Raw genomic sequence first — 27,471 nt, forward strand, 5'->3', positions numbered from 1 at the left:
CCAGAGCAGGGACCCCTGCCCAGCTGCCCTGCCCGCCCAGGCACAGTCCTGCACAACCCCTGAGTGAGGCCACCAGTCCTGCCCTTGTACCCCCACGTGCCCTGCAGCCCCAGTGGGGCGGCCTCTCCAGCATCACACCGCGTGCGGGCCCTGGACCTCAGCCAGAGGCTGTAGCAGAGGCACGAGCCACTGACAGTCACTTTATTCGGGCATCGCCGCCCACACTGGCTTGCCGTGCAAGCGTTCAACAAAGCTTCTCGGTCGTCCGGGCCCTGGAGCGCCAAGGGCCCCCGGCACAATGAGGGGCCGGGCAGCACACTCCGGGAGGAGGAGGTGGCTCCTTGGAGGGAGACCTGCAGGGCGCAGCCCAGGCTTCCCGTCGGGCCGCATGGGGTGCTCACCTGCCTGCCCCTGCTCGAGTCCTGACGGGCCTCGGTGCCCACTGGCCCAGCTTCTCCCGGAGGCCAAGGTCGCTGTGAAGGCCGTCTTCCCTTGGCAGGCCGGGAGGAAGCCTCGGGGGCTCTGAGAGCCCTGTGGAGTCCGCAGGGCGCCCAGACGCTCACTCGTGACTATAGGTGGAGTATGAGATGCAGCACCTCGACTTGCTTGAGGGCTTCAGGGCCTCAGACCCCTGGGGCTCGTTGCCAAGTTGCTTCAGGGGTTTCTTTATGAACGCCATTGGGTACATTCTCCCTGTCAGGGGAAAGGAGGGCACAGGTAAGGCAGCGTCCAGCACGGGACAGCCCCCAGCTCAGGAGGGGAGGGGGCTGTCCTTGTCCTAGAGCACTGGGCCCTCCCCGCCCTGGGTCAGGCCCGGGGCCACCCTCGAGCTCCCAAGCCCTGCCCGCTCCAGGCCAGGTGCTGGGCAGTGAGAGGCTCCCTCGTTGCCTCCTGGTCCTGTTCATTTCTCGTGGGGATCCGGAAGTCACAGACATCCTGACCCACGCTGATGGGTGCAGAGCAGCCTGCGCCTCGGAGCCGCCTGTGCGTGGCCTGGGCACGGGTACACACTTATGCACACATGCGTACACACACATACGAGTGTGTGCACATACATGCAGGAATGCATTCTCCACTCCCCTCCAGGTGACACTCGGCATTCCTTTACCTGGAGACAACCCTTCTGTCTAGAAATGATGGTTATCATCACAGCGCAGCTACTCAGGTTCTGAATGGAGAACTGACTCCCCAACCCTAAGTCCCTAGTGAACAGTGGAAGGATGTCTGTGTCCCTATGAGAAAGTGAAGACGTCGCAAGTCACGTGTCAGAGCCGTCAAAGATGGGGCACATGGGTGGGACCCCAGGGAACCCCTGCAGACACCCCCTGCAGGGCAGGGACTCCTTCCAGAGAGGAGCCAGCCCTCTAAAGTGAGACCTGTGTGTGTGCGCTTAGTCGCTCAGTCGTGTCCAACTCTTTGTGACCCCATGTACTGCATCCCACCAGGCTCCTCTGTCCATGGGAACTCCAGGCAAGAATACTGGAGTGGGTTGCCATTTCCTTCTCCAGGGCATCGTCCAAGCCAGGGATCAAACCCAGGTCTCCCACATCGCAGGCAGCTTCCTTACCAACTGAGCCAGCAGGGAGGCCAAAGTGAAACCTCCATGACCCTGTTTCCCTCCTTCCTCTATTGGCCTAAAAAATAACAAGAACCTTCCCAGTTTCTATTATACCACAAACCTATTTTTATACCCAACCTGGGAAAACAGAGAAAAACCAGCAAGAAACTTATCAAAATTCTCAAAATATGCACCAGTATCTACCTGGGGAATCAGACCGACTGGCCCAAGGTGAGAGTATCAAGAAAGAGGGGTAAGTATTCAGAAATGTCTGTTTTGAAGAAGTCATAGCAGCATGGTAACTGCTGAAATGACTGCCTTCCTGGCAGACACATCAAAATGTTGGGCAAAATCAATGTTTATTAAAATAAAGTCAATGGCCACCTGAAGTCACGGGAGAGCTAAGTCCCACACACTTAAAAAACCTGTGTGGCCGTAGTGAGTGTGTGGGTGGATATCAGATGCAGAAGTATCTCCTTCAGGGCATCACAGGTAGGGACCTGGCAGCCCTGTGCGGCCTGGACTGTGGAAGGAAGAAAAAGTTTTCCCTGTGGGCAGAGGGGCCAGGAAAGCTTTGCCGCCAGGGCTCTGAGCAGAAGAGACTTCCAGGAGGGTGGGCATCCCACTGGTCCTCAGCTGACAGTGGAGAGGAGCAGATATGAAAGAAGCCATAGGATTCGCCCAGTGTCAGGCAGAATGTGATTCACCTGGGGAGAGGGGGAATAGAAAATCCCCAGTGATAGGAGCTCAGGTTTTAAAATTCCAACACACCAGCAGAGAGAGCACCCCGAGAACATAGGTATTAGGGAAACTGGCACAGTGGATAAAGTGTGGATAAAGCTCCCACGAGGACGTGCCTTTAAAGCCGGCACAAAGTTTGCATAATTTCGTACGTAGAGACAGAGAAAGCCAAACAAACTGAGGAGACAGAGGAACATGTTCCAAATAAAAAAACAAGATGAAACCCCAGGGGGAGAAAGACCCTGAAGAAACACAGATAAGTAATCTACTGGTACTGGATAAAAAGTTCAAAGCAACAGTCCAGAGAAATACTGAGCAAACTTGGGGAAAGAATTTAGGAGTACAGTGAGAACTTCAACAAAGAATTAGAAAATACAAAAAAAAAGAACCAACCAGAGCAAAAGAAGTCACTGAAATGAAAATCACACTACAGGGAGTCAACTGCAGACGAGCTGATCCAGAGGAACACATAGTGACCTGGGAGACAGTCACGGGGATCACCCAATCAGAACAGCAGGAAGAAAACATTTCTCTTAAAACGAGGACAGTTTAAAGAACCTCAGACAACATCAAGCAAACTAACCTTCGCACTGCAGGAGCCCCAGAAGGAGGGGAGAGAAAACGGGGCAGAAAATGTATTTGATAAAATAATGGCTGAAAACATCCCTTTCCTGAAGAAGGAAGCAGATATCCAGGTAAAGGTCACAGAGGGTCCCAAACAAGATGAACAAGAGGGACACACACCGAGACATGTCATAAGTGAAATGGCAAAATGTGAAGGGAAAGAGAGGACGTTAAAGGCAGCAAGAGAAAGTCACAAATAAGGGAACCTCCACAAGGCTACCAGCTGACGTTTCATTAGAAACTCTGTAGGCCAGAAGGGAGTGGCGTGATGTATTTAAAGTGCTGAAAGGGAAAACCTACAACCAAAGATACTCTACCCAACAAGATCACCATTCAGGACTGAAGAAGAGTGCCGCAGACAAGCAAAAACTAAAAGGCTTTGTCACCACTGAACTAGCATTACAAGAAATGTTAAGAGGCCCTCTTTAATCAAAAAAAGAAAAGGCCATAAAAAGAAATAAGAAAATCTATGAAGGAAAACTATTTCACTGGAAAGGCAAATATATAGTAAAGGCAGTGGATCAACAACTTAAAATTTAAGCTAGTACAAAGGTTAAAAGACAAAAATCATAAAATTACATATAACTACAATAAGGATTTAAGAGATACACATAGAGATGTAAAATATGACATCAAAATTGTGGAGTGGGGGAGTAAAAAAAAATGTAGTTTTTTGAATGTGTTTGAATTAAAATGATTATTAGTGTAAAACAAATTAGATAAAGAGATATAGATAGACATCAGTTCAGTTCAGTTGCTCAGTCGTGTCCGACTCTTTGCGACCCCATGAATCACAGCACGCCAGGCCTCCCTGTCCATCACCAACAGACACAGTTATATAGAGACATATATATGAACCTCCCAGTAACCACAAAGCAAAACCCTACAACAGATACACACAAAAAAGAGAAAGGAAAGCAAAAATAACATTAAAGAAAGTTATCAAACCACAAGGGGAGAGAAAGACTAAAAAAAGAAAAGATCAGAGAAGAACTACAAAAACAGCTAGAAAATAAGTAACAGAATGGCAGTAAGTACATACCTGTCAAGAATCACTTCCTTTAAAAAGATATTACATAGCTGAATGTGTTTGTTTAAAAAAAAAAAAGAAACCCTATCCATATGCTGCCCATAAGAGATTCATCTCAGAACTAAAGACACACAGACTGAAAATGAAAGAATGGAAAAAGATATTCCTTGAAGACAGAAACAAAATAAAGGTGGGTTAGTAATATACATATTAGACAAAACAGAATTTAAAACAAAGTCTATAACAAAAGACAAAGAAGGCATCATATAATGATACAGTAACTATTCCAAGAACAGGATATAATGTTCATAAACATATATGCATCTGACATAGGAGCACCTAAAATATACAAAGCAGACATTAAGACAGAAAGAGAAAAGCTGAAAGTAATACCTGACATACGTCAATGAACTGTTCATCCAGATAGAAAATCAATAAGGAAACAAGGGCCTTAAATGACACACTAGGTCAAAAAGACTTGATAGATGTCTATTGAACATTCCATCCCAGAACAGCAGAATACACATTCTTTTCGAGTGCATGGGGAGCATTCTCCAGGACAGATGACATGCTAGGCCACAAAACAAGTCTCAACAGATTTATGAAGACTGAAATTGTATCAAGCATCTCTTCTGAACACAGTGGTATGAAATTAGTACTCTATCGCAGGAAGAAAGTGGGTAAAAAACATGTGGAGACTGACTGACATGCTACTGAAAAAGAGTCCATGAAGAAATCAAAGATAAAAAACACCTCAAAATGAATGAAAATAGAAACACAACTCTCCAAAATCTGTGGAATGCATCAAAGCAGTTCTAAGAGGTAAATTGATAGCAACATAGACCTTTGTTGTTGTTCAGTCATTAAGTCCTGTTCAAATCTTTGCAACCCCATGGACTGCAGCACACTAGGCTTCCTGTCCATCACAATCTCCTGAAGTTTGCCCAAACTCTTGTTCATAGAGTTGGTGATGCTATCCAACTATTTCATCCTCTGTCTCATCCCCTTCTCCTCCTGCCCTCAATCTTTCCCAGCATCAGGGTCTTTTCCAATGAGTCAGCTCTTCACATCAGGTAACCAAGTACTGGAGCTTCAGCATCAGTCCTTCCAATGAATATTCAGGGTTGATTTTCTTTAGGACTGACTGGTTGGATCTCCCTGCTGCCTCTCAGGAGTCCTTCAGCACCACAATTCAAAAGCATCAAACCTTCAGGGCTCAGCCCTCTTTATGGTCCAACTCTCACATCTGTACATGACTACTGGAAAAACCATAGTTTTGACTAGAAGGACCTTTGTTGGCAAAGTGATACCTCTGCTTTTTAACATGCTATCTAGGTTTATCATAGTTTTCCTTCCAAGGAGCACCTTTTAATTTCATGGCTGCAGTCACTGTCCACAGTGATTTTGGAGCCCAGGAAAATAAAATCTGTCACTGTTTCCACTTCTCCCCCTCATTTGCCATGAAGTAATGGGACTGGATGCCATGATCTTAGTTTTTATAATGTTGTATTTTAAGCTAGATTTTCACTCTCCTCTTTCACCCTCATCAAGAGGCTCCTAAGTCTCTTTTCATTTTCTGCCATTAGAGTGATACCATCTGCATATCTGAGGTTGCTGATATTTCTCCTGGCAATCTTGATTCCAGCTTGTGATTCATCCTGCCAGGTACTCTGCATGATGTAATTTGTATATAAGTTAAATAAGCAGGGCAACAACATACAGACTTGACATACTCCTTTCCCGATTTTGACCCGTCCATTGCTACATGTCTGGTTCTAACTGCTTCTTCTTATCCTGCAAAGAGGCTTCTCATGAGACAGGTAAAGTGGTCTGGTATTCCCATCTCTTGAAGAATTTTCCAGTTTGGTGTGATCCACACAGTCAAATGGAGCAGATGTAGATGTTTTTCTGGAATTCTTTGCTTTCTCTATGATCCAAGGAATGTTGGCAATTTGATCTCTAGTTCCTCTGCCTTTTCTATATCCAGCCTGTACATCTGGAAGTTCTCAGTTCACATACAGTTGAAGTCTAAATTGAAGGATTTTCAGCATTACCTTGCTAGCATGTGAGATGAATGCAACTGTGTGATAACTTGAACATTCTTTGGTATTGCCCTTCTTTGGGATTGGAATGAAAACTGACCTTTTCCAGTCCTGTGGCCACTGCTGAGTTTTCCAAATTTGCTGGCATATTGAGTGCAGCACTTTAATACCATCACCTTTTTGGATTTTAAATAGCTCAGCTGGAATTCCATCACCTCCTCTAGCTTTGTTTGCAGTAATGTTTCCTAAGGCCCACTTGACTTCACACTCCAGGATGTCTAGCGCTAGGTGAGTGGTTATCCAGGTCATTAAGACCTTTTTTTTATAGTTCTTCTCTGTATTGCTGTCACCTCTTCTTAATCTCTTCTGCTTCTGTTAGGTCCTTACCTTTCTCTCCTTTATTGTGCCCATCTTTGCATGAAATGTTCCCTTGATATCTATCTCCAGTTTTCTTGAAGAGATCTCTTTCTCATTCTATTGTTTTCTTCTATTTCTTTGCATTGTTCACTTACAGCTTTCTTATCTCTCCTTGCTATTCTCTGGAACTCTGCATTCAGTTAGGTATATCTTTCCCTCTCTCCTTAGGCTTTCACTTCTTTTCTTTTCTTAGCTACTTGTAAAGCCTTCTCAGACAAACACTTTGCCTTCTTGCATTTCTTTTTCTTTGGGATGGTTTTGGTCACTGCCTCCTATACAATGTTATGAACCTTTGTCCGTAGTCCCTCAGGCATTCTGTCTACCACATCTAATCCCTCGAATCTATTTGTCACCTCCAGTGTATAATCATAAGAGATTTGATTTAGGTCGTATCTGAATGGCGTAGTGGTGTTCCCTACTTTCTTCAACTTAAGCCTGAATTCTGCAATAGTTCAGTTCAGTTCAGTCGCCCAGTCATGTCTGACTCTTTGCGACCCTGTGGACCGCAGCACACCAGGCCTCCGTGTCCATCACCAACTCCCGAGTCTACCCAAACCCATGTCCATTGAGTCGGCGATGCCATCCAACCATCGCATTCTCTGCCGTCCCCTTCTCCTCTTGCCCTCAATCTTTCCCAGCATCAGGGTCTTTTCCAGTGAGTCAGCTCTTCGCATCAGGTGGCCCAAGTACTGGAGTTTCAGCTTCAGCATCAGTCCTCCCAATGAACACCCAGGACTGATCTCCTTTAGGATGGACTGGTTGGACCTCCTTGCAGTTCAAGGGACTCTCAAGAGTCTTCTCCAACACCACAGTTCAAAAGCATCAATTCTTTGGCATTCAGCTTTTTTTGTTTGTTTGTTTAAATTAATTAATTTATTTTACTTTACAACATTGTATTGGTTTTGCCATACATTGACTTGACTCTGCCACGGGTGTACATGTGTTTCCCATCCAGAACCCCCTTCCCACCTCCCTCCCCATCCCATCCCTCTGGGTCATCCCAGTGCACTAGCCCCAAGCACCCTGTATCATGCATCAAACCTGGACTGGCGATTCGTTTCACATATGATAATTTACATGTTACAATGCCATTCTCTCATCCCACCCTTGCTGTCTCCCACAGAGTCCAAAAGACTGTTCAATACGTCTGTGTCTCTCTTGCTGTCTCACATACAGGGTTATTGTTACCATCTTTCTAAATATATGGAATCTAGAAAAATGGTAAGGTTCAGCTTTCTTTATAGTCCAACTCTCACATCCATACATGATCACTGGAAAAACCATAGCCTTGACGAGATGGACCTTTGTTGACAGAGTGATGTCTCTGCTTTTTAATATGCTGTATAGGTTTGTCATAACTTTCCTTCCAAGGAGAAAGTGTCTTTTAATTTCATGGCTGCAGTCACCATCTGCAGTGATTTCGGAGCCCAAGGAAATAAATTCAGCCACTGTTCCCACTGTTTCCCCATCTATTTGCCATGAAGTGATGGGACCAGATGCCATGATCTTTGTTTTCTGAATGTTGAGCTTTAAGCCAACTTTTTCACTCTCCTCTTACACTTTCATCAACAGGCTCTTTCTCCTTCACTTTCTGCCATAAGGGTGGTGTCATCCGCATATCTGAGGTTATTGATATTTCTCCCAGCAATCTTGATTCCAGCTTGTGCTTCTTCCAGCCCAGCATTTCTCATGATGTACTCTGCAATAAGGACTTCATAATCTGAGGCAGAGTCAGCTCCAGTTGGTTCTACCCAAAGAAACAAATAAACCAAAAAAACTTCCCAAATAAACTACCTAACTTTCCACTTAAAAGATTAGAAAAAGAAGACCAAAGTCCAAACTTAACAGAAGGAAGGAAATAATAAAGATCAGAGTGGAAATAAATAAAATAGAGACCAAAAAGTATTAGAAAAGGTCAATAAAAATAATAGCTGTTTTTTTGAAAAGATAAAATTGATAAACCTGTAGCCAGAGTTATCAAGGGAAAAAGGAGTGGCCCAAATTTTAAAACTTAGAAGTGAAAGAGAAGTTACAACCAATATCTCAAAAATACACACCATCATATGGAAATACTATGAACAGTTATATGCCAACAAATTGCACAACTTAGAAGAAATGGGTAAGTTCCTGGAAACACAATCTTCCATTCTGAATCAGGAAGAAATAGAAAATCTGACCAGACTGACTACTAGTAATGAAACTGAATCAGTAATTTAAAAACTCCCAATAAATAAAATTCAAGGGCTAAATTACTTCACAGGTGAATTCTCTCAAACATTTTATAAAGTGGTAACACCTGTCCTTCTCAAACTATTACAAGGGAACACTTCCAAACTCATTCTGAGGCCAGCCTCACTCTGATATCAAAACCAGACAAACTCACTATAAAAAGAGAAAATCACCAACTAATATCCCTGATGAACAAAGATGCAAATAGTCTCAACAAAATATTGTCAAATTGAATTCAACAATAAATTAATATGATCACACATCATTATCAAGTGGGATTTATTCCAGGGATGCAAAACGGTTCAATATAAGCAAATCAATCAACATGAAACACCACATTAGCAAAACAAAGGATAAAAATCATGTGATCATCTCAATAAATAACTAACAAAAAAAGCATTTGACAAAATTCAATACCCATTTGTGATTTAAAAAAAAAACAAACTCTCAACAAAATTGCTATAGAGGGAATGTACCTCAACATAATAAAGACCATTTGAGACAAACTCACAGCCAACATCATAGTCAATGGTGAAAATCTAAAAGCTTTTCTTTTAAGATTAGGAACAAGACAAGGATGCCTACTCTCATCATTTCTATTTAACACAGTATTGGAAGACACAGCATTCAGACAACAAAAGGCATCCAAACTGGAGGAAAGAAGGAAAACTGTCACTATTTACAGATGACTTGATACTATATAGAGAAAACCCTAAAGATTCCACCAACAAACCATTAGAAATATTATAATAAATAAATTCAGTAAATTTGCAGCATACAAAATTAATATTCAGAATTCTGTTGCTTTTCCATACACTAATAATGAATTATCAGAAAGAGAAAATAAGAAAACAATCTCATTTACAATCAAGTCAGATAAAATAAAGCTCCTAGGAATAAATGTAACCAAGAAAGTAAAACACCTATACTGTGAAAACTGTAAGACACTGAAGAAGGGCGTTGAAGACTATACATACAAATGGAAAGCTATCACTTGCACATGGATTAGTACAGTTAATACTGTTAAAATAACCATACAACCCAAAGCAATCTACAGATTCAATGCAAACTCTATCAAATACTAACGACATTTTTTTTCACTGAAACAGATAAAATGATTCCAGAATGTGTATGGAACCATAAAAGACTTCAAATAGCCAAAGCAATCTTGAAAAAGAACAAAGAAGGCATCATATGTCTTGATTTCTAACTCTATTACAAAGCTATAATTATCAAAACAGAGTGGTACTGGCAGAAAAACAGACACATAGATAGTGGAACAGAAAAAGGAGCCCAGAAATAAGCCCACTCACACATGGTCAATTAATCTACCACAAGGAAGAAAAAAATATGATGGGGGAAAGACAGACTCTTCAATAAGTGGTGTTGGGAAAACTGGGCAGCTACAGGTAAAATCATCAAACTGGACCACCATGTCACACTGTATACAAAAAGAAATTCAAAATGGAGTAAAGACTTGAAAGTTAAGACCTGAAACCATACAACTCCGAGAAGAAAACACAAGCAGTGTTGTCTCTGATATCATCATCCTTAACACTATTTTTATGAATCTGTCTCTTCAGGCAAAGGCTTTTAAAAAAGCAAAAATAATCAAATGGGACTACATCAAGCTAAAAAGCTTTTGCACAGTGAAGGAAACAATCATCAAGATGAAAAGGCCACCTACTGAACAGGAGAAGATATTTGTAAATGATATGTCTGGTAAGGCGTTACTACCCAAAACATATAAACAACTTATACAAGTCAATATGTTTTTAAATGCCCAATCTGATTTAAAAATGGGCAGAGCACCTGAATAAGCATGTTTCCAAAGCAGACAGACAGATGGCCAACATACACATGAAAAGATGCTCAACATCACTAACCATCAGGGAAATTCAAATCAAAAACTCCTGAGATACTACTTCACACCTGTCAAAATGGCCATCATCAAAAAGACAATAAATATGCATTGGAGAAAACGGAACCCTCAGGCACTGTTGGTGGGAATAGAAATTGGTGCAGCCACTATGGAAAACAGCATGGAGTTCCCTTCAAAAATTAAAAACAGAACTATCATACAATCTATCAATCCCACTTAGGTATTTAGAATCCAAAGAAAAGGAAACCACTAATTTGAAAAGACATATGCACCCCAATGACAAATCTAGGTAGCATATTAAAAAGCAGAGACATTACTTTGCCAACAAAGGTCCGTCTAGTCAAGGCTATGGTTTTTCCAGTGGTCATGTGTGGATGTGAGAGTTGGACTGTGACGAAAGCTGAGCACCGAAAAATTGATGCTTTTGAACTGTTGCGTTGGAGAAGACTCTTGAGAGTCCCTTGGACTGCAAGGAGATCCAACCAGTCCATCCTGAAGGAGATCAGTCCTGGGTGTTCATTGGAAGGACTGATGCTGAAGCTGAAACTCCAATACTTTGGCCACCTCATGGGAAGAGCTGACTCATTGGAAAAGACCCTGATGCTGGGAGGGACTGGGGGCAGGAGGAGAAGGGGACGACAGAGGATGAGATGGCTGGATGGCATCACCAATTCGATGGATGAGTAACTCCAATTTTGAGTAAACTCCAGGAGTTTGTGATGGACAGGGAGGCCTGGCATGCTATGACTCATGGGGTCGCAAAGAGTTGGACACGACTGAGCGACTGAACTGAACTGAACTGATGCACCCCAAAAATGCTGGGAAAGATTGAAGGCAAAAGGAGAAGAGGGTGGCAGAGGACGAGATGGTGAGATGGCATCACCAACTCGATGGACATGAGTTTGAGCAAACTCCAGGAGCTGGTGATGGACAGGGAAGCCTGGCGTGCTGAAGTCCACAGGGTTGCAAAGAACTGGACACACTTAGCAACTCAACAATGACAAAACACCCCAATATTCACAGAAGCAATGTTTACAACAGCCAAGACACGGAGGCAATCTAAGTACCCACCGACAGATGAAGGTAAAGAGACCGTGGTCTATTCACACAGTGGAATACTGCTGCTGCTGTTCAGCGGCCGCGTCGTGCCCAGTGCTCTGTGAGCCCATGGACCGCAGTGCCCCACACTTCCAGCGGGGGGGCTTTGTGGCCGGGAAGGACACCTGAAGCTCCAGGACACACAAACCTGTTTTCTGCATCCTTCCGGAGACTCACCCTGCCCCCACCCCACCTCTGCAGAACACAGAATGCTGGCTTCTGGGCAGAATCCTGACACCCACAAATTCCGGGCCCTTTATGTCAACCACCAACATTCCAAGCCCAATGCCACTGCGCTTGCCCATCCCAAGCTGCCTCCCAGGCTGCGCCCCACCTCCAGCTCCCCGGCCGTCTCCTCCGGAGGTTCCCCCGACCTTATCTGGCCCAGGCTCCAGCCTCCATCCCCAGCACCGCCCCTCCCCTCATGCTGAGGACATGGGCTCCCCGTGTAGCGTCCCCGTGGCCCGCACCCAGCCCCGGACTCCCCTGCTTGAAGAGGGGCCCATCAACCCCTGCCCGCTCCCGCCTTGCTCCACCTCCCGGAGCTCGCCTGCTCTGGGGCACGCCCACCTCGGGCACCGCCGGCCACCGGCCTGCTCGCTGGCCCCTCCGCCTGCACCCCCGTCTGGCCCCCTTACTCCTCCACCGTCCTCATGACCGAGTCTGGACTCTGAAGGTCCCCGCGGCCCCGCGCTCTGCAGTCACCCACGATTACCCTGGGACACTGCGCCCTCCGCGGTCCTGCCTTCCGTCTGCCCCCCCACCCCCAGCTGCCCTCGGGGCGGGTCTGGGGCAGGGGGCAGGGCTTCTCTTCTCAGCCTGAAGGATGAAGGACGGCGGGGCAGGAGTCCAGGTGGGTGGCCGAGAGAAGCCTGGAGGGCAGGGAGCTGGGAGTGAGGGTCCTGGAGGGCGGGGTGAGCGGGGCATCGGGCACAGACTCGAGTTGGGGGGGGGGGAGGGGGCGGGGGGGACGGGAAGGGGCGAAGCGGAGGGCGCCTCGGACCACTCACTCCCCGCAGACTGACTCCTCAGCAGCTGCCTGGAGAGGCGGCCCGGGGAACTCGGCTCTCCACCCACTTGTCATGATCCTCTACACACTCACAGGCGCACATGGACACACACACTCACACACGCATCCGCCTCAGTTGAACAGGTCAGGAGAAACCCCAACCCGCCACGCCCTGTCTCCCCTTCCTGCGTCTGTGGGCGGCCCCCTCCCCTCCCCTCCCCTCCCCCTCCTTCTCCTCCCCGTCCCCTCCCCTCCCCCTCCCTTCCCCCTCCCCTCCCCACTTTTCTCCGCAGCCCCGCCTCCCAGATGCTCCCACACACTGACCACTTCTGCACTGAACTCTGACCCCTGCAACCCCCCTGGCCAAACCTTGACCCCCATCAGTCACTTTGACCCCTGCTTATCACTGCCATGTGGTCCCCACTGCCTCTTGGTGGGCTGGTCTCCCCTCTCCCAAACGCTCAGCCAATCACCCGATGGACCAGACCAGGCCGGCTCAGCCCAGCCCCGGCAGGCAGCCAGAGCACTGCCGCCCTGAGCACCGCCCCGCTGGGACCAGGCTTGTTCCCCACCCACCTGCCTCCAGCAGGTGACGGACCACCCCCAGGACGATGGGCGGGCCCACGAGGGAGGGTCTGCAGGCTCCTCGGGCCCAGGCCATGGGGGGACAGGTGGGGCCGCCCTGGCCTGCCGGGAGCCCTCCCGCTGCAGCTGGGCCTGACTGACGCAGCTCCAAGTTCTCAGAGAGCTAAGGGGCCACGTGGCCCGCCCAGCAGCCAGAGAAGGGAGGCAGGAGGTGGGCGCCTCCTCTCACTCAGAGGGCAGAAGCGGGAGGAGGGCCTCAGTAACACCACAGAACTTTCTGGAAACGAATCTTGGCTTTGCAGGAGCCCCAGGGATGACTGACATCCACTTTGCTCCACCCACACTGGCAGTGCTAGGCCCCTACCCTGTCTGACTCTGTCCATGGGAGGGAGGAGCCCAGCCTGAGCCATCCCCGCGTCTGAAATCCCAGCCGGCTGCCCGAGGCACTTGGGACCTGAGGGGGAGGCCGTCCACTTGGCTGCAACCCTGCTCCAGCCAGAGTCTCTGCGGACCGCAACGTGGGAGGGGAACGGCCGGCAGGGAGGACCCTGGGCCTAGAGCTGGGCACGGACGCGGGCTGACAGTGCACAGGCTCCCATCACCACGGTGACCCCCACGGCGAGGTGGGAGGCGCGGAAGTTCCGGGAGAGAGAGGGAGGTGAGCGCAGCACTGGCCTGTGGCCCCAGTGAAAACACACAGGGGCCGGCAGCCGCTCAGGAGCAAGATAACGGAGCAGGGTACAGCCCACGGGGAGGGGAGACGCGAGCCGGGACGGCTGACTTCAGTGCGGCAACCACACGAAGGAAGGCCGTGCGCCCCGCTGTTAAACCGGAGGCCGAGAGCGCCCCGGGAAGTCACAGACGGCGCGGCATCCACCGCGGCCTCGGCCTGCGAGCCCAGGAAGGGACGGACCTGGCGTCGCTGGCCGCAGAGCCCACAGCCGGCCGCAGAGAGCTGGGGACAAGCGGCGGCCACGCTGCCTGCACGCCTCGGAGAGGCGCTGAGGCTCGCCGCACCAGCTGCGGGTCGGCCGCGGTGGAGGCATCCACCACTGCCCTGGTGGAGGCTGGCAGCGGGGGCCTTCTCCACACCAGGCCTCTGCCTCCTGGAACATGGGCCCCGCAGGGCGGGCACTGGTGTCCTTCTCCTCTGCAGGGTCCCGGGTGCCCGGAGCACAACGCGTGGCGGGGAGGCGCTCAGGGCACAGGTTCACTACAGAGGAGTGGGCATGGCCTCGGGGCGGCAGGGAGCGGAGGGGACGCCGGCCGTGGCAGCACCGGGGAGCCTACGATGAAGGCAGAGCTGAGCAGCTGAAGGCTGGGTGTGGCGTGTGAAAGCCGATGACGGGGATTCCCATGTAACAGAAATGATCAACAACGGCAACACATGGCTGACTGGAAAACAACACGTGAAAGATGCCAACTGTCTCCCAAACTAAACACTGAAAATAATTAGAGCGTCCTGACAAGACATTCTTGAACCTGACACCTGCCTGACCCATCGACTGAGTATGGACAACACTGCGTCTCACAGGATGGGAGCTCTGGTGCGCTAATCCCGAGCAGTGAGCTCCAGCCAGGCGGGTCTCCTGCCCTGCACCAAAATGAACTCTAGGCTGACTATACAGTTACAGGTTCAGTTCAGTTCAGTGGCTCAGTTGTGTCCGATTCCTTGAGACCCCACGGACTGCAGCACGCCAGGCCTCCCTGTCCATCACAAACTCCCGAGTCTACCCAAACCCATGTCCACTGAGTCAGTGATGCCATCCAACCATCTCATCCTCTGTCGTCCCCTTCTCCTCCTGCCCTCAATCTTTCCCAGCATCTGAGCCTTTTCCAGTGAGTCAGCTCTTCTCATCAGGTGGCCCAAGTACTGGAGTTTCAGCTTCAGCATCAGTCCTTCCAATGAACACCCAGGACTGATCTCCTTTAGGATGGACTGGTTGGATCTCCTTGCAGTCCAAGGGACTCTCAAGAGTCTTCTCCAACACCACAGTTCAAAAGTATCAATTCTTTGGCGCTTAACTTTCTTTATAGTCCCAACTCTCACATCCATACGTGACTACTGGAAAAACCATAGCTTTGACTAGAAAGACCTTTGTTAACAAAGTAATGTCTCTGCTTTTTAATATGCTGTTTAGGTTCGTCATAACTTTTCTTCCAAAGGGCAAGCGTCTTTCAATTTCCTGGCTGCATTCACCATCTGCAGTGATTCTGGAGCCCAAAAAAACAAAGTCTCTCCCTGTTTCCACGGCTTGCCCATCTATTTGCCATGAAGTGATGGGACTGAATGCTGTGATCTTAGTTTTCTGAATCTTGAGCTTTAAGCCAACTTTTTCACTTTCCTCTTTCACTTCCATCAAGGACAACTTCAGTTCTTCACTTTCTGCCGTAAGTGTGGTGTCATTTGCATATTTGAGGTTATTGATATTTCTCCTGGCAATCTTGATTCCAGCCTGTGCTTCATCCAGCCCAGCGTTTCTCATGATGTACTCTGCACAAAAGTTAAATAAGCAGGGTGACAATATACAGCCTTGACATACTCCATGGAATCAGTCTGTTGTTCCATGTCCAGTTCTAACTGTTGCTTCTTGACCTGCATACAGATTTCTCAAGACACAGTTCAGGTGGTCTGGTATTCCCATCTCTTTAAGAACTTTCCACAGTTTGTTGTGATCCACACAAAGGCTTTGGTATAGTCAATAAAGCAGAAATAGATGTTTTTCTGGAACTCTCTTGCTTTTCTGATGATCCAGCAGATGGCAATTTGACCTCTGGTTCCACTGCCTTTTCTATATCCAGCTTGACCATCAGGAATTTCACGGTTCACGCACATACTGTTGAAGCCTGGCTTGGAGAATTTTGAGCATTACTTTACTAGCATGTGAGATGGGTGCAATTGTGCAGTAGTTTGAGCATTCTTTGGCATTGCCTTTCTTTAGGATTGGCATGAAAACTGACCTTTTCCAGTCCTGTGGCCACTGCTGACTTTTCCAAATTTGCTGGCATATTGAGTGCTGCACTTTCACAGCATCATCTTCCAGGATTTGAAATAGCTCAACTGGAATTCCATCACCTCCACTAGCTTTGTTTGTAGTGATGCTTCCTAAGGCCTACTTGACTTCGCATTCCAGGATGTCTGACTCTAGGTGAGTGATCACACCATTGTGGTTATCTGGATCGTGAAGATCTTTTTTGTATAGTTCTTCTGTGTATTCTTGCCACCTTTTCTTAATATCTTCTGCTTCTGTTAGGTCCTTATCATATTTGTCCTTTATTATGCCCATCTTTGCATGAAAAGTTCCCTTGGTATCTCTAATTTTCTTGAAGAGATCTCTAGTCTTTCCTATTCTATTGTTTTCCTCTATTTCTTTGCATTGATCACTGAGGAAGGCTTTCTTTTTCTTTTTTTTTTTGTTTTTGAGGAAGGCTTTCTTATCTCTCCTTGCTATTCTTTGGAACTCTGCATTCAAATGGGTATACCTTTCCTTTTCTCCTTTGTCTTTTATTTCTCTTCTTTTCATAGCTATTTGTAAGGCCTCCTCAAACAACCATTTTTGCCTTTTTGCATTTCTTTTTCTTAGAGATGGTCTTGATCCCTGCCTCCTGTACAATGTCATGAACCTCCATCCATAGTTATTCAGGCACTCTGTCTATTAGATCTAATCTCTTGAATCTATTTGTCACTTCCACTGTATAATCGTAAAGGATTTGATTTAGGTCATACCTGAATGGTCTAGTGGTTTTTCCCACTTTCTTCAATTTAAGTCCTAATTTGGCAATAAGGAGTTAATGATCTGAGCACAGTCAGTTCCTGGTCTTGTTTTTGCTGACTGTATAGAGCTTCTTCACCTTTGGCTGCAAAGAATATAATCAATCTGATTTCAGTGTTGGCCATCTAGTGATGTCCATGTGTAGAGTCTTCTCTTGTGTTGTTGGAAGATGGTGTTTGCTATGACCAGTGCATTCTCTTGGCAAAACTCTATTAGCCTTTGCCCTGCTTCATTCTGTACTCCAAGGCCAAATTTGCCTGTTACTCCAGGTGTTTCTTGACTTCCTACTTTTGCATTCCAGTCCCCTATGATGAAAAGGACATCTTTTTGGGGTGTTAGTTCTAGAAGCTCTTGTAGGTCTTCACAGAGCCATTCAACTTCAGCTTCTTCAGCATTACTGGTCGGGGCATAGGCTTGGATTACCGTGATATTGAATGGTTTGCCTTGGAAATGAACAGAGATCATTCTGTCATTTTTGAGATTGCATCCAAGTACTGCATTTTGGACTCTTTTGTTGACTATGATGGCTACTCCATTTCTTCTAAGGGATTCTTGCCCACAGTAGTAGATATAATGGTCATCTGAGTTAAATTCACCCATTCCAGTCCATCTTAGTCCACTGATTCCTAGAATGTCAACATTCACTCTTGCCATCTCCTGTTTGACCACTTCCAATTTGCCTTGATTCATGAACCTAACATTCCAGGTCCCAATGTAGTATTGCTCTTTACAGCATCAGATTTTACTTCCATCACCAGTCACATCCACAACTGGGTTGTTTTTGCTTTGGCCCCTACTCTTCATCCTCTCTGGAGTTATTTCTCCACTGATCTCACAGGTGCTGGAGCAACTGTGAGGAGATATGCCACATCCAAGGGCAAAGGAGAAGCCACAGAGATGGTAGGAGGGGTGAAATCACGTTTGGAATCATCCTCATACCCGCCAGAGACACCCGGAGGGCTCACACATACCTTGTGCGCACGAGGACCCAGAGACCCCAGAGACCGAGACAGACTGTGTCTGAGTGTCCCCTGCGGAGGTATGGGTCAGCAGTGGCCTGCCGCAGGGGCAGGGGCTCTGGGTGCAGCAGACCTGGGTGTGGCATAAGCCCTCTTGGAGGAGGTCGCCGTTAACCCACCATAGAGCCACCAGAACTTACACAGGACTGGGAAAGGAGACTCCAGGAGGGCACAAACAGAACCCTGTGCACCAGGACGCAGGAGAAAGGAGCAGGGGCCCCACAGGAGACTGACCCAGACTTGCCCGTGTGTGTCCAGGAATCTCCGGCAGAGGCGTGGGCCGGCTGTGGCCTGCTGCAGGGTCGGGGGCACTGGGTGTGGTAGTGTGTGCATGGGACCTTTGAAGGAGGTCGCCATTATCTTCATTACCCCCATAGTTTGGCCTCAGGTCAAACAACAGTGAGGGAACACAGCCTGGCCCATCAACAGAAAATTGGATTAAAGGTTTACTGAGCACGGCCCCGCCCATCAGAACAAGACCCAGTTTCCCCCTCAGTCAGTCTCTCCCATCAAGAAGCTTCCATAAGCCTCTTATCCTTCTCCATCAGAGGGCAGACAGACTGAAAACCATAATCACAGAAAACTAACCAATCTGATCACATGGACCACAGCCTTGTCTAACTCAATGAAACTATAAGCCATGCTGTATAGGGTCACCCAAGACGGACGGGTCATGGTGGAGAGTTCTGACAAAACGTGGTCCACTTGAGAAGGGAATGGCAAACCACTTCCGTATTCCTGCCTAGAGAACTCCATGAACAGTATGAAAAGGCAAAAAGATAGGACACTGAAAGATGAACTTGGTCAGTAGGTGCCTGATATGCTACTGGAAAAGAGTGGAGAGAAATAACTCCAGAAAGAATGAAGTTACAGGTAAGCAGGTGAAAACCACAGTGCAAGAAAATCGTTTGTAGAATCTGGGCCCAGCCTCGTACAGTCTCATCCAGGGTTGCTTCCTAAGCCCCTAGCAAACTGGCCCCTGAAGGACAGGACAGACAGAGTGGACAACAGAGTAGACATTTCCACGTGGCCAAGTTCAACCGGGAGAAGGCCCTTCCCATGGGAGCTGGAGACGGGGTGAGGTGTGCTTTAGGGAGTCCTCACAAGTCAGGGAGAGCAAACCTCCCCAGGAAACGCGGGCAAGAGGAAAGACAAGTGCGGAATCGACATGTGGAAGTGAGCTGTGAGCTGAGGGGTGCGGCACCCCGGGGACTGGACAGGCGACACCGCCAGAGCCCGGGGTTGGCGGGGCAGGGGAGGGACACGAACCAGGACTTCCAGAGGGCGAGCCAGGGACGCAGAACAAAGGTGTGAAGAGCTCAGCCCGTGAGTTCAGACAAAGCGGAAGTGGGCCACCAGCCTGTGTGCCGCGGCCTTGCACGTGTGGACGGTGAACCTACATGCCCGTCAAAGCGGCATCAGGCAGACACGCTGGGGTTCCGGCGTGGGAGTGACAGGACCACACAGGGCGCTAGGAAGGCAGGTGAAGGTTCAAAGCGAACCTTTCTGTTTTAATGGATGGATGGAGGGATGGAGTGCATGGAAAAGCACGTGCGTGCACAGGGTGCTGGAGGACATACGTGCACGTGTGCAGAGATTAAACATGTTCAGGGTCATTATCCTTGAGTACACTGGGATACTTTATGCTGATTTCATCTTGCACAACCAGAATAAAGACTATTTTCATTTGGGGAAAATGATGTTGCAGATAAACAGCACAGAAAGATGTTCACGGCCTAGATTACAACATGACCATGCTCCCACTTTAGATATGCGTGTGCGTGGTGTGTGCACACGTTACGTATGATGTCTTCTGTTCAGTCGCTAAGTCGTGTCAGACTCTTTGAGAACCCGTGGACTGCAGCACGCCAGGCCTCCCTGTCCTTCATCTCCCAGAACTTGCTCAAACTCATGTCCATTGAGTTTGTGATGCCATCCAACCATCTCATCCTCTGTCGCCCCCTTCTCCTGCCCTCAGTCTTTCCCAGCATCAGGGTCTTTTCTAAGGAGTCAGTTCTTCACATCAGGTGGCCCAAAGTATTGGAGCTTCAGCATCAGTCCTTCCAATGAACACCCAGGGCTGATCTCCTTTAGGATGGACTGGTTGGATCTCCTTGCAGTCCAAGGGACTCTCAAGAGTCTTTCCAACACCACAGTTCAAAAGCATCAATTCTTCGGTGCTCAGCTTTCTTTATAGTCCAACTCTCACATCCATACATGACCACTGGGAAAACCATAGCTTTGACTGTACAGACCTTTGTCAGCAAAGTGATGTGTCTGCTTTTTAATATGTTGTCTAGGTTTGTCATAGCTTTTCTTCCAAGCATCTTTTAACTTCATGGCTGCAGTCACCATCCACTGTAACTTTGGAGCCCAAAAAATAAAGTCTGTCACTGTCTCCACTGGTGTCTATATAGACTCACATGAAATTGGAAGCACAGACACCAAAGTGTCAGCCGTGGTAATTCCCAGGTGCCGGGATAATTGTCATTTCCCGTTTCTTACTTTTGTGTATACGTGTTCTCTAACTTTTGTACAAAGAACAAGTGTGACTTGTAAGAAGTCATCGTTAGGAGAGTTTCCTTCTGGCAGAGGTAGTGGGAGGCACCCCCATCCTCCCCACCCAGGAAGGTGCTCCACAGCCCCGTTACGTGTCCCAGGCTGGCTCACAGCCAGACTGGCTGAGGCAGGTCCAAAGCCCACCCCCAGCCTCCACGGGGAGCCCCTCTGCAAAGCTAGCCCAGCTCCAGGGCAACGACCAGGTCCTCTCCTCTGCTCAGGTGCCATGCTCAGCCCTGCTTCCGGGAGCAGGCAGGGTGGCCCCCAGCAAACTTCCTCAGGGAAGGAGGGAGCCCCACTAGGGAGCCTGGTCCTCAACAAGAGACTGGAAATCAGGCAAAATCAGCATGGCTGCAGACACCACCTTGACCAGCGAAAAGCCTGCTGGGTTGGGGTCCTCCCCTTGCTGGGCTCCAAACCCCCATTTCCTCTGCCACCTGCCCACTACCCCCCCCCCACCATTCTGCTCTCAGCAGCAAGCCCCTCCCTGGAGCACCCACTACCTTCCTGCTGGAAAATGGGGTCCCCGGACCTCACGACTCACCACCCCTCCTCCCGCCCCTCCATGGGGGCAGATGGACCACCCGGGGACCCCCCTTCCTGGCTCACGGTCACCCTCTAGTTTCCCCTCCGTCTCAATTGGGGGTGATTCCCACATCCACCAGCACCCCCCCCCCCCCAGAACAGCCCTGGCAAAGCAGACACTCAGGAAATGCACGTGGAAGAAACGGACGCCCTGGACACTAGTGGACACCCCGGAGCCTATGGGCAGGGACGGGAGGTGCCACCCCACCCCTTGTGAGCGTGATGAGCCCAGACACCCCACCTCCCGGCGGTACCTCCAGAGCACGCTCCAGTCCTGGTGCGCACCCACCACCCTCCTCTCCCGACAGACGGCCAAGGCCAGGGGGCCAGCAAGACCACCGGCCAGACACAGAGCCCCTGGCCGAGGTAGGGGTGCCTGTGTGCATGCCGTCGATTCAGTCGTGTCCGAGTCCTTGGGATCCCAGGGACTGTAGCCCTCCAGGCTCCTCTGTCCATGGGGTTCTCCGGGCAAGAATGCTGGAGTGGGTTGCCATGCCCTCCTCCAGGGGATCTTCCTGACCCAGGGATCCAGCCTGCGTCTCTTACGTGTCTTTTACGGGTTCTTTTACCACCAGCACCACCTGGGAAGCCGGGTCGGGGTGGAGCGGGTTGAAACCCCTCCAGGGAGGCCGCTTTATTTCGGGGTCAGGGGCGACACTGCTGTGTATCACGCTGTGGGAGCAGACCCCTGGCCCTAGAGTCCTCGGGGCCAGCAGCCCAGAGGCGGCCCCACAGGCAGGTGCCAGCAGCGGGGGACCGGCAGCCCAGCCCGCCTGGCCGTGGAGCCCAGCGCTGCTTCTTCACTGAGATCCGTCCACCCTCCAGGACTCCTCCTCCTGCTGTTCCCCTGGACAAGAAACTGGCAGGGAGTGGGGAGCCTGGAGGTGAGGGGCTGGGCCGTCCCCGAGGAGCCCACGTGCCCACGTAGGCCGCGGGCTGCTGTTGGAAGCGCCGCCCAGAGCAGTCTCTGCTCTTGGGGCCCCCCACTTCCCACCGCAGCAGGGGCGCCCAGGGCCCAGGGCCCGACGTGGGGTGAGGGCTGCACAGGCACGCTCTGCTCAGAGCTCACACGTGTGTGGGATACACCGCGAGAACCAGGTGTCAGGGTAACTGCTCCTCAGAGACGACCCAGGCCCCTGTCCTGCAGCCCCCGAGGTGAGGGTGCTGTGGCCAGATCCAGGGTGCACCCCACAGGGACCTGTTACTAAAAGACCCATTTCACAGAGCGGGAGATGGAGGTGATGCTGTGGATCAGAGCTCCAGGGGCACAGGCCCAAGGGCAGGGGTCTGTCCGGCCTCTCCCCTGGAGCCAGGGACAGATTCTGAGAAAGAACAGGACACCCCTGCATCCCCCCCGACCCCAACAGGGCCCAGGCCGCCTGGCTGTGTCCCAGAGGACAGTTCTGCCAACCAGCGGCCTTGCCGGAGCTCCAGGGCCAGCGAGAGTCTCCCTGCATGCCTCTCTGTCCCCACACAGGCCCCCTCCCCGGGACTGCTGCACAGGGGCTTGGACTGGGGAGGTTTTGGGGCGTGGCCGGGCTCGCCCTCCCGGCCGCCCGCAGCAGCCCAGCCACCGCCTGGACTCACCGATGGCCACCAGGGCGTTGCAGTCCTTCTTGTGGAAGTCGGCCCAGGACTTGGTCTTGCAGTACTTGCTGCAGGTTAGGATCCCATAGCAGCGGGTGCAGGGTGCCAGGCGCACCCCGATGGAGCGGCCGCACTGGTAGCAGAACTTGAAGAAGGGAATCCTGCAAGGGAGCAGGCAGGCAGTCAGGGGACACCCGGCACGTGTGCCTGAGGCCCTGGGCACCGGGACCCGCCATGTCCCGTGCTCAGAGCGGCCAGCTCGCGAGTGCTGGTCTAAGTGTGTCCAGCCCGGTGCTACTAGGAACAGGAAACAAGCCCCCACCCTGTGCTGGCCAACCCGACCGGGCATGAAGTGACAATCCCCAACTCGGGGACCCTCACGTCATCACCATGGCGAGGGGGTGGGAGGAGTCTGCGGCGGGGGAGCCAGTTCTGGGCAGGCCTGCCGTGGGGCCGGGGGGCAGTGATCTGGGTAGGTGCCCTTCCCCCGCCTGCCCACCCACCCCCATCAGGGTTTCCTGGGCAGAAACTGTCCAGGATGCCCACGGGGATAACACAGCGCCAGGCATGCAAAGACTGTCCAACAGCAGGGACAGGGCAGAGCTGAGACCCGAGGGGGCCAGCAGTGGAGGGGCGAGGAGGGTGTGGGGTGCAGGGCAGCACCTCCACCTTGACGAGGGTGGGGGGCCGTCTCCGAGCAGCAGAGCTGGGCTCACCCCTGTTTGGCCACTGCCCCTGCCAGGGGCCATGGAACCCACCCAGAGCCACCCAGGCCACTCCATGAGTGAGCCTGCAACCCCCTTGCCCCCATCCTGGCTTGAGCCACGGCCCACAGCAGAGCTGGGCCTCTCAGGAGCGACCCTGCCCGGGCCAGGTAGGTCACGGCAGGCTCAGCAGCGCCACCCAGCCGGGCACCACCCAGCCACTTACTGCTCCTGCCCCAGCAAGTCCTGCCCCTTGGGCATGCCGGTGCCCTTCCGCTTCAGCCGGAGGCAGGGGGCCAGCTCCGCTGTAGCGAGAGAGATCCGCGTTAGCCTCCATGCCCCCTGGTCGTGTGCGATGCCCACGTGTGGAGGGCGGCACTGCGCTGCCCGCCTCCACCGCCTGGTGAGCCCCTTCCTGGCCCTGCGAGGCTGGCGGGGCGGGCGGCGTAGCCCTTGAGCAGCCCCCAGCAGATCCGAGGGCACAGAGCACGGTGCGTACCTCTGCTCCTGGACCCACGCCCTGAGGTCTGCAAGCCTCCTGGCCGTCGGCCCAGCTCCGCGTTCCCAACTCTGCCTTTAATGGCCACAGGGCGGCACCAGGTTCCCTCTGGCCGTGGCCAGCTCACATGCCCCTCTGGTCTGGAGACTCTTGGCTTTGCTCTCTGGCCACTGGCAGCAGGAGGCCCAGAGGGCTGGAGGACAGGACAGCAGCGAATCCCACCCACAGTAATCACCTGATGCTCAACCACACCCCTCTGCTTTCCTGTCCTTAGACAACACATCAGTCCTCTCAAAAAAGGCCACCCATCCTCCACTCCCCCGGCACCCCTTAAGACACAGGAACCCCACAAAGAAACACTTGCTGGCCAGGAGAGTAGAGAATGTGGGAGACCCTCCTTCCCCACTCTCCATGACCCCCAGCCCCCAGGACCACTCCCCATGCTGTTGTGGGGTCCAGAAGCAGCTCTGTGAGTGACAGTGGGCAGGGCCAAAGTGCCCTCCCAAACCACCTGGTGCCAGAGTGATGCTTCTGGGGGAGCTGGCGATAAACCAGGTTGTAACTTTAACTCTCCTTTCCAATTCAGATGCCTTTCATTTATTTTTCTTGTCTAATTGCATAGCTTACAACTCCAGTACAATGTTACACAGAACACGTTTCTGTCTTCTTCCTGACCTTGGGGTGAGAATGAACCCAGCCTTTCATCATTGACTTGATGTTAGCTGTGGGGGTTTTCTTGCAGGTGCCCTTTATCAGGTTCAAGAAATGCCCTTCTGTTCTTTGTTGTGTTTCATCATGAAAGGATGTTGGACTTTCTACATCAAAAATTTTTTAACATCAATTGAATTTTTTCTTTCATTTTAATAGCGTAGTATATTACATTGACAGTTTTGTTGTTGTTAAACCATCCTTGCATTTCTGGAGCAGACCCCACTCGGTCATGGTAGATAGCTCTTTGGCACGAGGCTGAGTTTGGTTTGCTACTGTGTGTGTATTTTCAGCCACACTGTGCAGCATGTGGGATCCCAGTTGCCCAGCCAGGGATGGGACTCACGCCCCCGCATTGTAAGCACAGAGTGTTGGCCACTAGACTGTCAGGGAAGTCTCAGTTTGTTAGTATTTTGTTGAATATTTTTGCATTTATATTCATAAAGGATATTGGTCTTTAGTTTTCTTATAATGCTGGTGTCTGGCTTTGGAATCAGTAATGAGGCTTCATAAAATAAGTTAGGAAGTGTTCCTTTCTCTTTAATTTTTCAAAGAATTAGGAAAGGATTTGTGCTCATTCCATGTTAAATGTTTGGTATAACTTACCAATGGAGCCGTCTGTACCTGGGTTTGTTTGGGAGGGTTTTGTTACTCTTTGTTGGGAGGCTTTTTGTTACTTACTCAATCTTTCTAATTGTTATAAATCTGGGCAGGTTTTTTTTATCCCCTCTCTAATCGGTTGCGGTAGATGCTATGTTCTCAGCAATTTGTCCATTTCATCTTGGTGCTCCAACTCCTTGTCATAAAGTTGTCCATAGTATTCTCTCATAATTCTTTTCACTCCTAAATGTTTGGTAATAATGTTTACTCTTTTAATTCTGATTTTAGTAATTTGAGTCTTCACTTTTTCCTGGTCAATCTGGCCAAATGTGTCAGTTTTCCTGATTTTTTTCAGTGAACCACTCCCGAGGTTTACTGATTTTCTCTATTATTTTCCTATCCTCTATTTCACTAATATTCTCTCTAACAGACACACATACATTTATGTAGCTGGCAAACCAGCTTACTCTAGGTTTAGTGCGCTCTTCCTCTGCCGGCGTTTTTAAGGAGCAGGGCTGGGCTGGTGACTGAGACTGCCTTCTTCTTAATGAAGGCGCTCACAGCTGCGCGTCCCTGTGGTCGCCGCTTTAGCGGGTTCCGGTATATCGTCTTCTTCCACGTTCACATCACAGCACTTTCTAATCGCTTCTTTCATTTCTTCTTTGACCCCCTGGTTACTTAGAAGTGTATTGTTTTATGTGATATCTCCAAATGTCTTCCTATTATACTCATTTCTAATTCCATTCCGTTGTGGCCAGGGTACATAATTTGCATTCTTTCTATCCCTATAAATGTGTTAAGAGTTTGGGGGGGGGGGGGGTCTTATGACTGAGCACATGGTCTGTCCTAGGCAGTGTCCCACGTGCACTTGAGAAGAATATACCTTCTGTTGTTTGGTGGGCACAGCGTTCAATAAATGCATTAGGTCTTGGAGTCCAGTGTGTCTGTGTGTGTGTTCAGTCACACAGTTGTGTCCGGCTCTTTGTGACCCCACAGACTGTAGCATGCCAGCATTCCCTATCCTCTGTAGTCTAACAGTGTTCTTAAATCTTCTTTTCTCTATAATTTCGTGCCTAAATTTTCTACAAATTATTGTAGAACATTTGGAATTGACATCTCCAACTATTTTATTATTGAATTATTTATTTTGCATTTCATGTGTGTTTTTTCTGCTTTGTTTATTTGGGTGTCTGCTGTTAGGTGCATATAGGTTTATAATTACTTTACCTCCCTGATTAATTGACTCTTTCATCATTTAAAAATGTCCCTCTTTATTGTCAGTAATATTTTTGCTTTAAAGTCCATTTTTTGGTAATATAAGTATAGCCATTGCAGCTTTCTTGTGGTTGTTATTTTCATGATGTAAGATTTTTTTTATCATTTTACTTCCAATCTATTTGTATCACTGAGTCTAAAATATGTCTCCTGTGGGAAACATGTAAATGGGCTTTTCTTATTTTTATTCAATCTGATGGTTTCTGCCTCTTGCCTGGATTATTTAGTGCACTCATACTTAATGTTATTACTGACATAGCTGGGTTTACATTTGCCATTTTACATTTTGTTTTCTATGTGTCTCATATTTTTGTTCTTCTACTCCTCCTTTATTTACTTTTTTGCATTAAGTGAATACTTTTAAATGTAATGTTTAATTTAATTATTTTAAACTATACTTTCGTTATTTCCTTGAAAGTGAAAGTGAAAGTCACTCAGTCGTGTCCAACGCTTTGTGACCCCATGGGCCATACAGTCCATGAAATTCTCCAGGCCAGAACACTGGAGTGGGTAGCTGTTCCCTTCTCCAGCGGCTCTTCCCAACCCAGGGATCGAACCCAGGTCTCCTGCATTGTAGGTGGATTCTTTACCAGCTGAGCCACCAAGATTATAATAAATAAAATCCATACATATATGCTTATAGTAATTTTTCTATAAATTGCTTATATATAAATCATGCAAATTTCTTTTTAAATCTAAGGAAACATGCATTTCTTTTTTATTGTTACAATTAGCTTTGCCAGTGCTCTTTATTCACATGGAGGACTTGATTTCTGGAGTCACGTGCTTCAGTTCTTCCTGTAAAGCAGGACTACGAGGGACAAATTCTCACGGGTTCCATCTTCGGGAATGCCTTTCTGTCACCTTCATCCAGCCCCGCTGGATCTAGGATTCTCAGCTGAAGCTTACTGCTTTGAGCACTTGACTATGACATCCCACTGCTTTCT

General features: G+C 49.3%; 1 protein-coding gene across 1 annotated transcript in view; it reads right to left on the reverse strand.

The window, feature by feature from the left end:
- Positions 1–193: 193 nt before the first annotated feature.
- Positions 194–27,471, reverse strand: part of ANKMY1 (ankyrin repeat and MYND domain containing 1) — a 53,900-nt gene continuing 26,622 nt past the window's right edge. The window contains exons 16-18 of the mRNA XM_061122641.1: positions 23,669–23,747; positions 22,739–22,899; positions 194–693 (exon numbers count right to left, since the gene is read on the reverse strand). Coding sequence (XP_060978624.1) covers positions 560–693; positions 22,739–22,899; positions 23,669–23,747 — 374 coding nt within the window. The 3' untranslated portion in view covers positions 194–559. The remainder of the gene's footprint in view (positions 694–22,738; positions 22,900–23,668; positions 23,748–27,471) is intronic.

Source organism: Dama dama, chromosome 20 (assembly GCF_033118175.1).
Source record: "Dama dama isolate Ldn47 chromosome 20, ASM3311817v1, whole genome shotgun sequence".
Taxonomy (NCBI): domain Eukaryota; kingdom Metazoa; phylum Chordata; class Mammalia; order Artiodactyla; family Cervidae; genus Dama; species Dama dama.